This window comes from Calypte anna, chromosome 5A (genome assembly GCF_003957555.1).
Source record: "Calypte anna isolate BGI_N300 chromosome 5A, bCalAnn1_v1.p, whole genome shotgun sequence".
Classification (NCBI taxonomy): domain Eukaryota; kingdom Metazoa; phylum Chordata; class Aves; order Apodiformes; family Trochilidae; genus Calypte; species Calypte anna.
The window spans coordinates 20,139,409-20,155,402 of NC_044251.1; the positions used below are offsets into that span (position 1 = coordinate 20,139,409).

At 53.3% G+C, this 15,994-nt stretch overlaps 1 protein-coding gene across 2 annotated transcripts in view; it reads right to left on the reverse strand.

Moving 5' to 3' along the window:
* LTBP2 (latent transforming growth factor beta binding protein 2) overlaps positions 1–15,994 on the reverse strand; it is a 72,454-nt gene that overhangs the window by 8,811 nt on the left and 47,649 nt on the right. The window contains exons 10-25 of one of the 2 annotated variants that reach the window (XM_030451587.1): positions 12,172–12,294; positions 11,513–11,677; positions 10,467–10,697; positions 9,872–9,894; positions 8,628–8,667; positions 8,126–8,218; positions 6,908–7,033; positions 6,597–6,725; positions 6,095–6,214; positions 5,062–5,181; positions 4,745–4,867; positions 4,438–4,563; positions 1,864–1,986; positions 1,437–1,562; positions 1,218–1,340; positions 860–991 (exon numbers count right to left, since the gene is read on the reverse strand). In XM_030451587.1, coding sequence (XP_030307447.1) covers positions 860–991; positions 1,218–1,340; positions 1,437–1,562; positions 1,864–1,986; positions 4,438–4,563; positions 4,745–4,867; positions 5,062–5,181; positions 6,095–6,214; positions 6,597–6,725; positions 6,908–7,033; positions 8,126–8,218; positions 8,628–8,667; positions 9,872–9,894; positions 10,467–10,697; positions 11,513–11,677; positions 12,172–12,294 — 1,923 coding nt within the window. Of the gene's footprint in view, positions 1–859; positions 992–1,217; positions 1,341–1,436; positions 1,563–1,863; positions 1,987–4,437; positions 4,564–4,744; positions 4,868–5,061; positions 5,182–6,094; positions 6,215–6,596; positions 6,726–6,907; positions 7,034–8,125; positions 8,222–8,627; positions 8,668–9,871; positions 9,895–10,466; positions 10,698–11,512; positions 11,678–12,171; positions 12,295–15,994 lie in introns of both variants that reach the window. The other variant, XM_030451586.1, reaches the window with a different exon arrangement.

Genomic DNA, 15,994 nt, shown 5'->3' on the forward strand with positions numbered 1-15,994 from the left:
GGTGGTTGGCAGGGACAGCTGAGGGTAGCACAGGTCCCTGCTGAAGCATAAAGAAATACAGAGCCTACAGGTTGCCCTTGGCAGGAGACAGAAGGGTGCAACTGAAGTATGTGGGGCAAGTGCAAACAGATCTAGGGTGATACTCCATTCCTCCTGACCTGGTTCTTCTCCAGCTTTCAGGGAGAAATCTTTGCCTCCCCCCAGCTAGGTGGGGTTGGACCATTACAACCAGGTCTTGTGCCTCCAGACCTGCTGGCTGCATCTTGCTCCCCTCCTACCACTGCATAGGGCAGATTTCCCTGAAGCAGGCAGAGCAGCTGTGTGTTCACAGCCCACTGGTCCCAAGGACAGAAACATTTCCACAGGAGATGCTAAGTCTGAGTCCTGGAGCAGCTCTAAGCCCAGTGGCTGGCAGCAGCTACTTCGCTGAGCTTGGGGAATCCCAAAAACTGCAGAAACCCCTTTGCTCTTTCCTGTTTGCTGGAGACTGAACTCCAAACCCAGACTCCCTAGCCTAGCACACAACAGTACCAGCAGCTTTTCCCCTCACCCAGCCCTGCCAGGCAGGTGGCTGGCACATGTAGCCACTCCAGCAAGCACAGCTTACAGGGAGCCGTGGTCCAGCACCAAGCCTGGAATGGCTGTAACCAGCCCAAGACTCCCTCCAAGCGGAAAGCAGCACAATGCAGTGTCTGTTCCAGATGCCAAGAAGTGAGAAGTCTAGACACAAGCAGGCAGCTCAGCCAAGAAAACAAACTCTCAGCATTATCTGCCTCTCCACCAGCCACACGCTTTCAGCCCCTGCACCCTTGGCAGAGATGTCCCTGGGAAGGACAAGGGGACCTGGGGGTGTACTCACCAATGCAGTCACCCACAGGGGTCCAGTGAAAGCCAGGCTGGCAGCCCATGATACAACGGTAGGAGCCCAGGCTGTTCTGGCACCGCCACGTGCCACAGATGGCATCCCCGTACTCTTTACACTCATCCACATCTGCAGGGAGGAGGACAAGGGGATGAGGATGGTCAGACAGGGACCCTGCTTCCACACTGCAACACCTTGGTCATATTCAGTTGGCCAGAGGCCCTGAGCCATTGCTAGTCTTCACAAACCACCAGCAATTTTCAGTGCTGGGAATAGAACTGCCCTCTCCTCATGCACTGTCTGCATCTATCCCCCAAATCCTAGGGAGCAGATGTCTTCAGTGATGAGCTCTTACCCACACAGTCATCAGTCTCCTGGGAGTGTTTGAACCCATTTTCACACAGACATCTGTAGGAGCCTTCTGTGTTCAGGCACTGGCCTTGTGAGCACCGAGACTCGTCTGCACATTCATCCACATCTGCAAAATCAGGTCCAAACCATCAACCTGGATCTCACACCAGGGGAGGGAACAGAGGGCAGAACCTGAGGTACTACTTGTCAACTTCCAGCTCACCTTGGCAACTGACTCCACCAGCTGAACTTGAGAAGCCAGGGGCACAAATGCAGAAGTAGGATCCTTGACTGTTGAGACACTCACCATTGGGGCTGCAGATCTTGCTGTTCAGGCACTCATTCACATCTGAAGAGGGAGTAGAGCCAGGGTCATCATACACTCAGCTCTGGGGGGCATCCTTCACCAAAGCCACAAGGATTCCCTCTCCTCAGTCTGTGATTGACAGCTCTTGCAGGGCTCCTGGCCCCTGGTTTTCTTGCCATGGAAACAGATCTTCCCTGTCCACGGTGATCCTGCATTTGGCTACAGCCTTATGGATGTGCCGTGCATAGTGGCATCACCTGCTTTGGCACTGGCATCTCCCATCCTGAGAAAGAAGGGGGTCGTATGTCCTGAATCCAGAGAGCTGCAGGGATGGGGTTTTTACCTTGGCACATGGTGCCATTGATGAGCTGGAAGCCAGGCTGGCAGTAGCACTCATAGGAGCCCAGGGTGTTCCTGCACTCTCCTCTCAGGCACTGAACAGCAGGGTCCTCACACTCATTAATATCTGCCAAGCAGAAGGGGACAGCAGTGAGGGAAGAAGCACCAGCTCTTGCCACCATTGCAGAAGATCCTCACCCACAGAAGCCACCACCCAGCTGTTGGCTGGCAAGATGGGTTTGAGCTGCTCTCCTAGACCAACCTGTCACAGTGATATGAGGGCAGAGACTCCTGTTAAGGACTGTGAAGAGTCAGCCAAGACCATTCACTCCCCTCCATCACAGGGACCAGAATAAAAAGCATCAAGTAACTGGTGCCCTATGACAGGACCAAAGGCAATGGGCACTAACTGAAACACAGGAGGTCCCATCTGAGCATCAGGAAACACTACTGTGAGGTATACTAAGCACTGGCACAGATTGCCCACAAAGGTTGTGGAGTCTCTTTCCTTCAAGATATTCAAAAGCCATCTGCCCATGGTTCTGAGCAACCAGCTCCAGATGGATCTGCTTGAGCAGGGGTGTTGGACAAGATGATCACCAGAGGTCCTTTCCAATCTCAGCCATTTGACTCTGTGAACAGAGGGATACTGCTGACCCCTGTGTCAACCCCCAGCAGAGCTGTGCACTGAGTACTACAACCAGCAACAGGCCAGCATAGAGCCACAGTTGCTGACAAACCCTCTTGTTAGACAACCATGCAAGACCAAACAGCAGGGAAGTAACCTAGCACCATCCATATTTTCTGCAGCTCTTCTTTTCTACCTTCCAGACTTGCCTATGATGTCCTCCTGCCAAGGCTGGCTGTGGGCTTACCCAGCTCCCCACAAACCCTCTCCCACTCAACCCTCCCAGGCACTGGCCAGAGCTTGCTGGCAGTCTGAGGGTTCTGCTCACAGCTGAGGAGAGAAGGGAATCTTGTCTTTGACAGAGAGCTGTGACATGCCAGCAGGCTGCCATTGCCAGCAGGTCCATAAGGTAAGGGGAAGCATTGGAGGACACTGCTAATCAGGATGGGCTGGTGTGCAGCTAGTGGAGCTAGTGAAGAAGGTCCTGCTGTACTCCTGCCAGGAGCTAAAACCCTGAGACTGACAGCTCCTCAGAGCAGGGCAAGGATCTGCTCTTTCTCTTTACACAGCAGTGAGCACATCACAGGCATAAAACAGCATTGCATCCCACCACCTCAGAGCAGGATTCACAGCCCTTCAGTCTCCAAGGGTTGCAAGCAGAAATATTTTTTAATCCTTCTGGATATGAACCATAACCTAGTTTATCACACAACTATCATGAAACCCTTATCATTTTTCAGATATGAAACTCAGATCCACAGGCAAGGCCACCAGCTGAGGCAGGGAAGAACATGCCATCCTGCCATTGGGTCAGTGTGACCCAAACAGTATCGAACCCTGATAAGGTGTCCTCCTAACACAGCTGGGGTAAAATGGCTGAGAAGAGGTTCACATGGAGTCCTGGGAAAGGGGGAGGGCAGACAGTAGGAAGCAAACCAGGGTTCTTCCATTGCATCCAAAATTTGCATGGAAAATAAGTTCATTTCACACTGGATTTCTCAGACAACTAAACTGAGGGAGAAGAAGAAAGCCTCCCTCTCCCTCCCCCACTGGAGGCCCCCGTGCAGGGAGGTCCTCTGAGAGTCACATCAAAGGCAAGATCTGTTTGCCAGCTATGTGCAGGCTGCAGAGCTCCAGAGAGAAATTTGCAGCACATGGCCAATCTTTTAAACAAATACCTTTGCCAGCTCTAGCCCTTCCCTTCTCTTCCCTCAAACAGAATTTGCATCAAGCAGCCTCAAGCCCAGGATGTCCCCTGGGCCCTAGGGGCAGCCACCAGCAAGTGAGTTTCCTTGCCTGTGCTGGGGCAGTCAGGCTGTAAGGGTGGATCTGGGTGCCCTCATGCCTGAGAAAAGCAAACAGCACAAATCCGTGCTGGTGTTAACTCTTTGCCATGCAAACCTGGCACAGCAGAGCCCTCAAACTACTCTTTCCTTTTTAAACATATCCGAGTTACATTAGGGGCTGGGGAAAAAACATGAACTCTGGCTGCCCACAGCCTCTCCACTGGCTGTGGACCCAAATTTCTCCCTGTGCTGAGGACCTACACTTGGGGCATGTGCTCCCAGGCACACAGTTCTGAACTGAACCACACAAAGCTCCTCTCTGCCCATGTTTCTAGGCCTCCTGTACTCTCCTGGTCTTTGTTAGAATCCCCCAGGGAACCATTAGTCCAGAAGTCTTATCAGTGAGCCCTTGCCCCCCATTTTCTGTGTGAGAAAGATCACCTTCTTGATGTTCTAAGTGATTTCTTAAGTGATTAAGTGATTTCTTAAGTGATTAAGTGATTTTCCCCTTCTGCTGTCTGCTGATCAGAAAGCTAATGAGCTGGAGAAGGATCCTGGGGCTAAAGAAATTCCACGAATAACCCAGCTATGGAATTTTCTCTTTTCTCATTCCCTCTAGCATTCTCCCTTCCTTCCCACTCCTCTTTCCCTGGGAAATAGATACCTTCACAGGTGCTGCCATCTCTGGACACAACATAGCCGGAGTCACAAGCCATGCATGAGTAGGAGCCCTCGGTGTTGAGGCAGAGTCCAGAGGGACAGGCAGTGTGGGCAGCACACTCATCGATGTCTGCATAAGCACACAAGGGAGAGGGAAATGAGTGGGAAGGATGTGGAGGAACAGTGACCAGGGGCAGATACGTTGAGGGAACCAGCCAACACAGTGGCCAGGACTCAGGCAGAACCAAGTGCTCAGGAAAAGCCCAGAGAAAGCTCTGGACTCGGTGTCTGGACTCACAGCTCCCCAGTACCTTGGCAGCTCTTCCCATCAGGTGCCACCTCATAGCCCCGGTAGCAGGAACAGCGGAAGGAGCCGTCCAGGTTGACACAGCGCCCGTGAGCACAGGTCCCTTCCACGAGACATTCATCCACATCTGCATGACACAGCAGAGAGAAAGACGCAATGGAAGGGTGCTCAGGGCTATCCCTGGCCACAGAAACGGTGAGGGCACTCTCCCCTGGACATGCAGGCTGGCTTCCTGCAGGAGGATCATACTGCTCCTATACAGGCTTGCAGAGAGCAGGTGAAGGCAGAGGGTGCCTCCCACAGGCAACCCATGTTCCTCACCAACACATCTTCCGTTCCTGGGCTGGTAGCCACTCTCACAGCTGACACACTTGTAGGAGCCCAGAGTATTGACACACTTCCCATGGGGGCAAGGGCTGGGATCCACACACTCGTTTATATCTGCCAAGAAACAAACTCCTTTCAGGCTCCCAGTGGTAAACAGCACAGTCTTCTCCAGGATGTCTCCTCCAGCTGGATCCTCAAAGCCACCCTCCAGGGCACAGAAATGCCCAAAAGGAGGTGAGATGAGCTTGCCAAGACTTGGGCAACACTTCTTATAGTGCCACTTATCACCCAAGGGTCCTACACCCACATCTGAGGGCTGACGTAATTCAACAGCAAAATGAACTGCCCAGGATATTGCCAAGGCCAGGAATGTGCATGGGCAGAGAAAGGGATCAGAGAGCATCTGTGCAGAGCTGTTTCATCAGGGACTTTCGAAACTATGATTAGGATGCAGATCAGGAAGTCCTTAAGGCAAGTGCTTTCTGGAGGCCACGGTGGGGGAGTAGCATTCTGTGCATGCCCTGTTTACCATACTGCCTCCTAAAATAGTCTCCCACTCTCTGTTGCAGATGAGCCACCGAGAAACTAGGATCTTTGATCAGGCACACCGTATGTTCACAAGGTCGAGTGCTCTGAAGGACCCAGGTCATGCCACGTGAGCAGGACGCCATGGGGACAGGTGGCCCGAGTCCCTGCAGCCCACACTCTCTGCAATCCACTTTCCAGCACAAGGATCTGGTGACAAGCTGGCACAAAAATGCACAGCCATCTCCTCCCTGAACAGCATGGGCTGGTCCTGGGGGATCTCCCTGGGGAGGTGGGATAGGATCTCAGGAGAACTTTTCTCTCCCAGCCCAGGAGAGTCTGTCCCTCCTGCAGGTAGAGGAGATGATAGGCAGCTCTCAGGGAGGGCACAGAGCAGAGAAACATGCAGGAGACATGGACTGGTGAGAGAAGGAGGTGTTTAGCCCTGCAGAGTGAGTTGGAGGCAGAGGGACACAGGGAAACAGGGAGTGGCAAGCTTCACCTTCACATTGTCCTCTGGGGCCCAAGGTGAAGCCTTCCTTGCATTCACAACGGTAGGAGCCAGGAGTGTTGATGCATCGCTGTCCGTGGCAGGTTGAGGGCTGCTCACATTCATTGCGATCTGACAACACACACGGAGACAGTCCTGAAGTCTTCCCGCTCCAGTGTATGAAAGGCAGAGTGCAGGAGAGGAGCTGTTCCACCAGCAGCAGGTTTTTCCCAGAGGACCTGTTGCAGGACTCTCCTCCATTGCCCATCTGTCCTTGCACCCCCTTGCCACGCAAGTCATCAGAGTCCTGCACAGATCCCTGCAGGCAAAGTCCTGCCCCTGAGTGAGCAGGAGAGGGTGATTCCCACAGAAATCCCCTCCCATGGACAGGCCTGGGGGGAGGGAGGCTGTGCAAGTGTGCAGGTGTGTGTGCATGTGCATGGCAGAGTGAGTGTGGGAGACCGGGGAGCAGCTGGGCAGGTGGCAGCCCCTGTGCCAGGTGGACACCACTTACCCTGACAGCTCTGCTTGCCCCCCGAGACAGACAGGGTGTATCCAGAGTAGCAGAGGCACGAATAGGAGCCCACGTTGTTGATGCAGCGACCTTTTCCAGCACAAGGATCTTTCAGGCACTCGTCTTCATCTGTGCCAAGGCAAGGAAGGAAGACAGGCAGTCACCACAGCAGCTGCATGGCAGCCTTCTGACAGCCCCGTGCTGCAGTGGGTGGCCAGGGGCTTAGCAGAGCTGCCAGAAAACCTTCCTGCAGGAAAGTGAAGGACGGACTGTCCACTGAGGCCTGGCAGGCAGAAAAGGAGTCAGCCTACCAATGCAGTGGAGGTGGCTGGGGTCCAATGTGTAGCCCGGGTGGCACAAGCAGCTGTATCCCTCTGGGGTGAGCACACAAGCGCCGGCTCCACAGGAGAAGGGTGAAGAAGCACAGCCACTGACCTCTGGAAGGAGAAAGCACAGAGTTGGGGCAGCAGTCGATGATCTGCCTTGTGTCCCCAGCATCACACCCAGTATGTTGTTTTTTTCTTTATTGGGGAGAGATAGAGCAGGCTCAGCTTGCTCCTCTGTGTCTTCGATAATCCAGTGCCTGTAGGGCTGCAGGGACAGGGTATTAGACCCTGCCACCTTCTCTGGCTTGAGCCCAGATGAGATGCCCCAGTCCCTTGCAATGCTCATCTGTGCCCTGGCCTCACAAAAGGGCAGCAAAGTAGTCAACCAGCCCCCCCCACTGCCCTGCAGAGAGGGATTCAGGAGGCAGTGGAGTGCTGCATGCCCCTCAGCACTGAGCTGGCAGGGGTGGGGTGGAGCAGCTCAACCCCAAACAAAAGGCTATTGAGGACGAGACATTCCTCAACAAGGTGCCTCTGCCAGGCCTGGTCCCCAAGGTGCTCCAGCCCCCAGAGAAGGGCAGGAACTGTGCTTCCAGACACTTGAGCAATCCTGGAACAACAGCGTCCTTGTTTCTGTCACAGTAAACAAGCCTCCCCGGGAGCCACATGCCTCCCCTGTGCTCCCACTGCCCCATGACTCAGCTCACACCACAGAGGGAATGGGGCCAAAGCCACCAGAGCTGAGGCATGATCCCTCTCACCCAGCAGCCACCACTGCACAGTGCAACTGAGCTGCAGCTGGGGGAGGATCTGGGGAGCCACACACTCTGCTCCCCATTTGGGATTGCTCTCGTGCCTCCCCACAGCCAGCTGGCTTTCCCTGGCTGGCAGCAGCCATGGCTGGGCTGTGACAACACCCCACGTGGTAGGGCAGGGTCTTTTCTTTGGGAAGTCAAGTGGGGCATGTGGGAAGACAAGCAGGCTGGGCAAAGGAAAGTCATTGGGCAGAACTTAGGGCATAATTTCCCCATAGAACCAAGCAGAGAGAGGAAGGAAATCCCCAAGAGAGGTGGAATCACAGAATCGTCACAGTTAGAAAGGACCTCCTAAGATCACTGAGTTCAACAGTCAACCCAGAAAAAACACCATGCACACTACAGCATGTCCTGAAGTGCCACATCTACATGGTTTTTTGATACACACCTGAGCCCTGTGCTGGCATCTGTGTTGGAACAGCAGCATCCCAGATGGTGGTGGGGCCAGGCTGGGGAGGACCAAGCCAGGACTCCTCTTTCTCTGCTGAGGAAGAAGAGAGGTGAGGTGCAGCCCCCAATCCCAGGCAGAGGTGCAGACCCAAGATTTACCAGTGCTTGGTGTCCCCACACTCCCTGAAGCAAGAGAGCACACTGGGAAGGTGCTGCAGGGTGGCTGTAGAGACCTCACCATCTTGTTCTTTAATACAGCCTCTTTCATTTGGCTGCACAGCCACCACCTCCCTGCACCCCTAGAACCCCACACCATCACTGCAGTGTGGCATGGGTCCCTCGTGCTGCCCTGCAGCCAGTCCAGCTGGGATCCCATCCTGCCCAGCACTGGGGGCTGCCCTGCAGAGGACACAGCTTCCAGACACCCTGCTCTCCTCCCTCCTTGCTGCCCCATCCTTTTCCCTGGAGCCACCCTGACCTCCCGCCAGCCGGGTGCTCACCTCTGTGGATGGCGAGCTCCATGCTGGCATCAGAAGCACCCTGAGGGACAGAAACATAGGACTGCCTCTATCCATGTGCATACCGCTGGGATGAAGAACCCCTGAGACTCTTTCCCACCCATCTCCTGGCTCCTATTGCTCTCTGAGAGACTGTGCTGGCAGGACAGGCTGACATAGCTGGGTGCAACTGGCAGGGCATCTCTGACCTGAGCAAAACACAGCTCCTGGCCATGCCCAGGGGGATACCTGCAGGGCCACCATGCCAGCATGCCCTGAGCTGAGACCCAGGGCACTGCCCTGGGGAAGGTGTCTGGCAAGGTGGCCTGCAGAGTGCTTGGGCACAGTAAATACTGCCCCTGTCACTGCCAACCCTAGAGGGCTGATGACAGCCACTGCTTCGACCTGCCTCAGAGAGCTGCCTACCAGAAGGGTGCTCGGTGCTGAGCACTCTTTTTCAGCATCCCCTCTGGGTAAACCCATAGTTGTCAAGGGAGAAGTCAGAGCATAACCTGGATCATTGCTCTGAGGAACTTCCCACAATGGATGAAGAAAATAGGCAGCTGATCAACACAAGTCCCAGCCTAGCTCTGCCTCAAATTTTGAAACTTAGGTTTTCAGTTTTTCCCGATCTTGTGATTTCTCTCATGTCCTTGGGCAAGCCACTTCATGTCTATGAGCCAGTGACAATGGCAGTGCTGTCCTCTCTCTATGTGGGGCTGCAAGTATGTTTAGAAGGCTGGGCTGCTATAGCAAGGGGGGGGCACAGAGATGAACAGGAGAGATACGGCTCAACTTCTTGCTGACAGCAGGGATCAAGAGAGGCACATTTTCCAAGTGCAATTCATAAAAAAGAGAGAGTCTCCTGCTGCCTGCCCAGCCCTGCAGCCACGCCAGGCTGACAGCAGCCCGGGCTCCTACTGCAGCGCCAGCAAACGCCAGCTGGAGTCCACGCTGACCATGAACTAGTGCAGCAGAGCTCCAAGCTCCTGTTGGTTTGAGCTAATGGCTGCTTAGCAAGGGCTGACCAGGCATGTGGCACCATGCCTTCAGCCACTGCAACTCAGCCAGGATGGGAGGGTTTGCAGTTCACAGGCTGTTCCCTTCGGAAGCAGCTACTTGCTCTTCTGAGTGCTCTCTCTGATCACATTTCACATGTCCCTGTCACCTATTTGTACGACATCTCCCTTCCTACCCATCAAGCTACCATGGATGAACCCAGATGTAGCAAGGTAAACCTTACTCACCTGCACAGCAGAAGAAACTTCACCTGTAAAGTGAAACAGTGCATGGTGAGTAGAGACAAGGCAGGCAAGCACCCTCCTCAAATCCTGGCTGTCCTAACTTCACCCCACCTGTAAGATACTGCCCCTCAGTCTCTCACATTCCTCTGCAAGAGCTTGTTCCCAAAGCCAACACACCTTGACTCCGTTCCTGGTGCTGCGCAGACCCTAGGAGCTTCCGCTCCAGGAGGTGCTGGCAGAAGCAGTCACTCATACTTTACTCCATCTGAGCTGGACAAAAGCCCAAGGGACTGAAGTGTCAGGACTGCCACACAGACCTGAGATGCTGGTGAAGGCAGCCTAGCCAGCCAGCACCAGCTGCAAAGATGTGGTTGCAGAAGCCTGAAACACTCAATCTCCTCTCCAAAGACTTGAAGACACAGTGTCTCATGCCCCAGGAACACTAGTAGGGCTGAAGAACACCTTGCATGTTCATACAGATGTAGAAAGTCCTTATTAGCTAGGAGTCAATCCATGGGGGCATGACAGGACCTGATAATTTGCCCACCCTTGCCAGGAGCCCAGATGGAGCAACTTTAAGCATTAGACACAACACTACCCCCTCCTGCTGAAGTGCCAGGGTGGGAGAAAGCCTCCAGGATGCTCCCACGCTGGCTGCCCTGCAGTTGCTGTCTCCTTGCTGCCCAGTCCAATGTCCAGTTGCTGCTTTCCCTTTGCTCTTCCAAGTTGAAGGGCAACTCTTCAGCCTCTGCCTTCCTCATTGACAGGCGGATATCAGAACTGGAGTAGGTATAGCCATGTCCTGCTGGGCAAATTTCCTTAAAGGCTTCTGTGGAGGAAAATCAAATCAAAGCTTTAGAGGGCAGAGGTTGGAAGGTAGAGACAGATGCAGGGATCAGTGGGCTTACCACACAAAGATTTGGTGATAGCACAGTGGAAGGAAGCAGTGAAGTTGGACAGGCATATATGTGAATGCAGGGATCAGTTTCTGCCATCCTATAATTTCCTGGAGATTTCTAAGGGTTAAATCCTTATAGAAACACATCTAGGCTGCAGTGGATGGATGCTCTGAGCAGAAGGAACCTGCTCACAGGGCAGGATGGTTTTCTAGCAGGCACTGGCCAGTACTCCCAGACACTGAAAACTAAATTCCTCCCCTGGGGTTTGGAATTCTAGAAAGAGATCATGCCACAGGAAGGTCCAAGTTGAACAAGGAAGCAGATAAAAGAGAATCCCTTGTATCTTGGCACTGAGTGTTTCACTCAAGATGCTCTGCACAAACCACCTCAAGATTCTTCCGAGCCCTGAGGATTTTGGTGCTTTCACCTCCACTTTATCCCATGCTGAGATATGCTAAACATCCTCATGTGGCTTTCACCCCATCAGAAGATGCATGAGAGACAAAAGGGCTGTCAAGCAAAGCCATGACTGTGCTCTTCCTCTGGTACAGAGTGGTTCCCCATCAGGGATTTCTCTGTCTTCCAGTGTTATCCAGATCTACTCCCTGGGCTGCTGTACCCATTCCTCAGGCCAGCATTTGCATCACTCAGCTCTGGGTCTTCCAGTTGTCTGCATGGTGGCAAGTTCAGGCACCCCATGCTCCAATCCAACCAGAGCAGGCAAAGCCAAAGAGGCACGTCTCACCTGAGCCAGGCATGGGGCACTCCTCACAGTTCTTCCCCCAGCCCTTGCCAACACGGCTGCAGCAGCAGATCTGCTGGGTGATGTGGTGGGAGAGGGGGAAGGAGCACACACCCCCGGCTGCCGAGCGGTAACACAGCCCCTGCTCCATTGACACTGCTTTGTCCGCTGAAACACAACGGCAGGGTCAGGGTTGGAGGGCAAGCTCCACACTCACCGAGGAGAGAAATTAGGACACTTAGCCTCTCCTCCTTTGAGCTTTTTTTTGTCCGCACTTCCCAGCCTGTCCCAGGACTTGCCCCACCCCAGAGCCCCTCCCAGTCATCGAGCCATCCCCCCAGCAATGTCAGTCTCAAGCGAATCCAAGTCCTGTGGGAGCTTTCTCAGCCTGGGAGGCCACATCTTCCACTGCTGCACTGCAGGGACATCCCCTCTGGGCTCTGCAGTGAACAGCAGCAGGGGTCATGGGATGCCATTGGAGAAGAATGGTGGATGAAGGGGCTTGAGGCATGGTGTTACATCTTGCACAAGTGCAGGACAGAACAGCAGGCACTCTGCAGCACTTGCAAGAGGCACGAAGCATGCATGCTCCAGTCTCCACTCAGCTACAGGGTCCTGCTCAGGCCCCTTTCCCAGACTGAAGGGCTCCCTGGAGCACTTACAGATGCAATGGCTACGGGATGGGTCCAGCATGGTTCCAGGCTTGCAGGTGCAGCGGAAGCTCCCACGGGTGTTCATACACTTGGCATCCTTGCACAGGCCCTGCATCAAGCACTCATTGATATCTGTGGAGAGGAGAAGGCCTGGTGAGATGTGGAGAAGTTGAGGGTGAACTGAGTCCCCTACCCAGTGTCTCCTATTCAGGTGCCACAGACAGAGGGGTCTCAGCTGGGCTGATGTATGAGTCAGCCTCTGCACGAAGCAGCATGGTGGGGAACCTCGCAGTGACAGCAGTCCTACATCTGCAATGCAGAGCTTGCTTACTGCAGCTGCAGGGATGGCTCATGCTCTGCTTTGCCTTCCTCATGGAAAACAGATGTGGCCCCTCTGGTGAGCCACCCTCGCAGGGGCACTCTTACGGCCATCATGGTCATTGTTTGCAAGTCTGGAGTGGCAAGTCCTGTCCTCTCACTCAGCCCCTGGCCCTGTTTATATGGACCTGTCATCCATAGAGGATTCCCGTTGAAATACCCAACGCCAGAATGCATGGAGGGCATCCCCATACATGTAGCCAGAAGGAGGAACAGTGGGCCAGGCTCTGGGTTGCTGATGTAGAGTCTTCTGGGAACTGGCTGAGCAAGCAGGAAGATGCCAAGCTCAAGATCTACCTCAAGCTCTGCCTCTGTCTCTGACTCAGCACACAACATCTGAGGAAGGGAGCTGGGCTTACCCAGGGAAACATCATTGGTCTCATCTCATCTGCAGCATCTGCCTTTCCTACAGCACCATGCAGGAATGCATGAGCTAAGCCAGAGAAGGCAGGGACTGGCAACAGGTTCATAAGAGGGAGAAGAGGGCAGCTTTCATGGTGGTTGATAGAGCTTTATCAATCCTCATGGACTGATATAGCTTTATATCTTCAGTAAGGAGATCAGCACCATAAAAGCAAGTGTACTGATGAAATGTGCTGTGTCAAGAGGCACAAGGAGTGTAGAAAGAGCTGGATGGGAGAACAGAGCAGCAGGAGTAGAATAAACCGCAGCACCAGCCCAGGACAAATCCTAGGAATATATGCTACAGGTTAAGAGGTGGGAGCAGGCAGTGAGAGGGACCTGAGTGCACTTCCTGCTCACAGGACATCTGTGAGCTGCCAAGACCAAGAAATAATGCCAACATGATGCTAGGCAGAATCATGCAAAACACTTTGCAAAGACACGGGGCAGTCCTATTGCTGGTGTAAAAGGCCCTGGTAAGACCTCAGCTGCCTGAGAGCACCCATTGGTGCTCTAGAGACTGTATCAAGGTGGAATGGGCACAGAAGCAGACCATTGGGACACTGAGAAGAATGGAGACACTGGAAGAGTCTGACTGAGAACATCCAGGCTCAGGAACAGCTTTGCCAACACTTTTAATCCTTGGAGCTGAAGCATCACTGCTTGGTGGAAGTGGAGCTATTGTACAGACAGCGATGGCAGTTGGAGTTCAGACTCACTGACCTGAGAGGTCCGCCACAGCCTTGACCTCTTAAACTCCTCTATTCACACCCCTGTTTGTCCCATACATGGTTGAGACACACAGGAGCTGTCCTGGAAGTACCAATGCTACCAGGATGTGCAACAGGCCAGGGAGGAGCAGGGTTTGGCTGAGTAATGTAATGGTTTCCTGCTCTGTAGCAACACAGGACAGAGCTCATGAGAAAAATCAGCAGCCAGACCCCAAATCTACTGGGAACCCCACCCAGAGGAGAGGCTTGAGTTCTACAGAGGAGCCTGGGGGTCATCCCTGTCATTCCCCAGCACGGTCAGAGTGCTCCATCACTTCAACACACCAACTGGGTCACATAAGCAAAGGGATTGAAGGGATTAGAGTAATGAGAGCACAAAACAAACAAGCACCAAGGGCTGGGCTTTATGAGCTTAATATAAACCATGGCCATGTCCTGGCCTCAGTCCAGCCCCCTCAATTCCACTGTCTGCAGAGAACCCACCTGCAGTGGAAATCCCTGCAGGGAACAGAAGCAGGCAGGCACGCTTGGGCCATGCGCTCTTACCCCCTGCAGCATCACAGGGACCCAGCTGGCCTACAGGAGGCTTCAGGGACCAGAAACCATGATCTATAAGCTGTGTCAGCTGCTTCCTCCTGCCCCGCACAAGCCTGCCAGTCCTCCTCAGAAACAGCCATGCTAGGCCAGGCAGCCTGTGGTGGAAAGGTGCAGGTTGGTTTACAGTGGTGCAAGGTGAGCAGAAAGGACCTGAGTCAGCAATGGACATCATGGATATAGGACACCAAGGTGCTGGTGTAGTGACCAGGCACCAAGGTGCCTGTGCAGTGACCCCTGTGCATGCAGGCCTCCCTGACACTGGCTGTAGGCTCCCCAGCCTGCAGCATCTGAGACAGTCTTTGCCTTCTCTCCAGCAACCACATTATCCCTTCCAGTGCCAGTAGTACTTGACTAGGCTTGCCAAGTGCTCTTAACTTGGAGTCACTGCAGCCCTGTTCCAATGGGAAGAGGGAAAAAAAGGAAAGGAAAGGAGATCATGCAGACGTAAGCGAGACTCCTGCAGTCACTCATCTGTGCTTCAATGAAAGCCTGAGAAGCTAGAGCTCAGCATCTTCCCAGTTCAGCTCCACTGCAACCAATGACCTCAGGAACCATTTGCTGCTGTCCAAATCCTTGGGTTCTGTTCTACCAATCCTGGCAACAGAAGGGCCCATGTAGTCTCTCACAGACTATCAGCCAAATTGCTCACTCTGGACCCTAAGAGAGGTGCTCGGATACGTCCCACTGTAACAGCAGAGATAGGACAAGTACCTCAAGGCAGCAGTCTGTCTTCAGAACAGTACTTCTCCAGCCCAGGTTATGAAGGAGCATGCAGAGGTAAAAAACACTGGTTCACATGCAAAACATCTTCCTAGCCAACTCCACACACTGCAATATCCCTCATTTACTCAGAGCACTATGCCTCTGCCTGCCCCAGAGGGGACACAAACCCAGAGAACACACTGCAGGTGTCTGCTTGCTGACATGAGCCCCTCAGGCCCTCCAACTCCTATTGAATGTCTTGGGGTAGCTCCTTATGCCCCAGCACTGGCTGTGGATGAATAAGGGATGAGATCTGACCACCAAAGGGAACATAGTCTGTTGCCTTGCTGAAAGTTGTCTCTCAGGAAAATGTGGGGAGGTTGATTCATTAATTAAATTAGCATGGTGGAAAGTCCCAGTTAAGAGATGAGTCATTGGATCACTAGCTCTAGCACGGGCAGTACCAAGGCTCCCTGCTGCAGCTTTGGGATGACACCCCTCAGCTTTCATGAATCATGAAAAGTGAACCATAAAATTCCCCTTCTGTCAGAGCACAGGAAAACACCAGCCCTGAGAGCCAAGAGGTGCCAAATAAACATGAACTGGAAAGAAAAGCAGAGCAATGGTTCTTCCGTAATAGAAAGCTGATGGACCATGGGAGTGAGAAATGGATAGACCCCAGCATCATGGGGCTGGCAGGGCAGACTGGAGCATGTGCAAGTAACAGGCTCGGAATAGAAGGACTCACTTTTATGGCACTCTTCCACCCAAAAATGAACAACTGAACAAGAACCTTCCCAAATGTTTTCAGGCAACAGAACTTCTGTTGCTTCAGATGACAGGACAAGTGTTTTTACAATCACATGGAGCAGAGCACAACAGAGGCCCTTACTGAATCAGTAGGAGTTATTAAGTGAGTTTTCTTGTGCTGGCCCAACTATTTGCTGAATATGCTTATTAGCTGAGTCATGTAGTCCACTGTTACCTGTTTTTTTCATGCTTGATGAAAGAACGGGGATTTT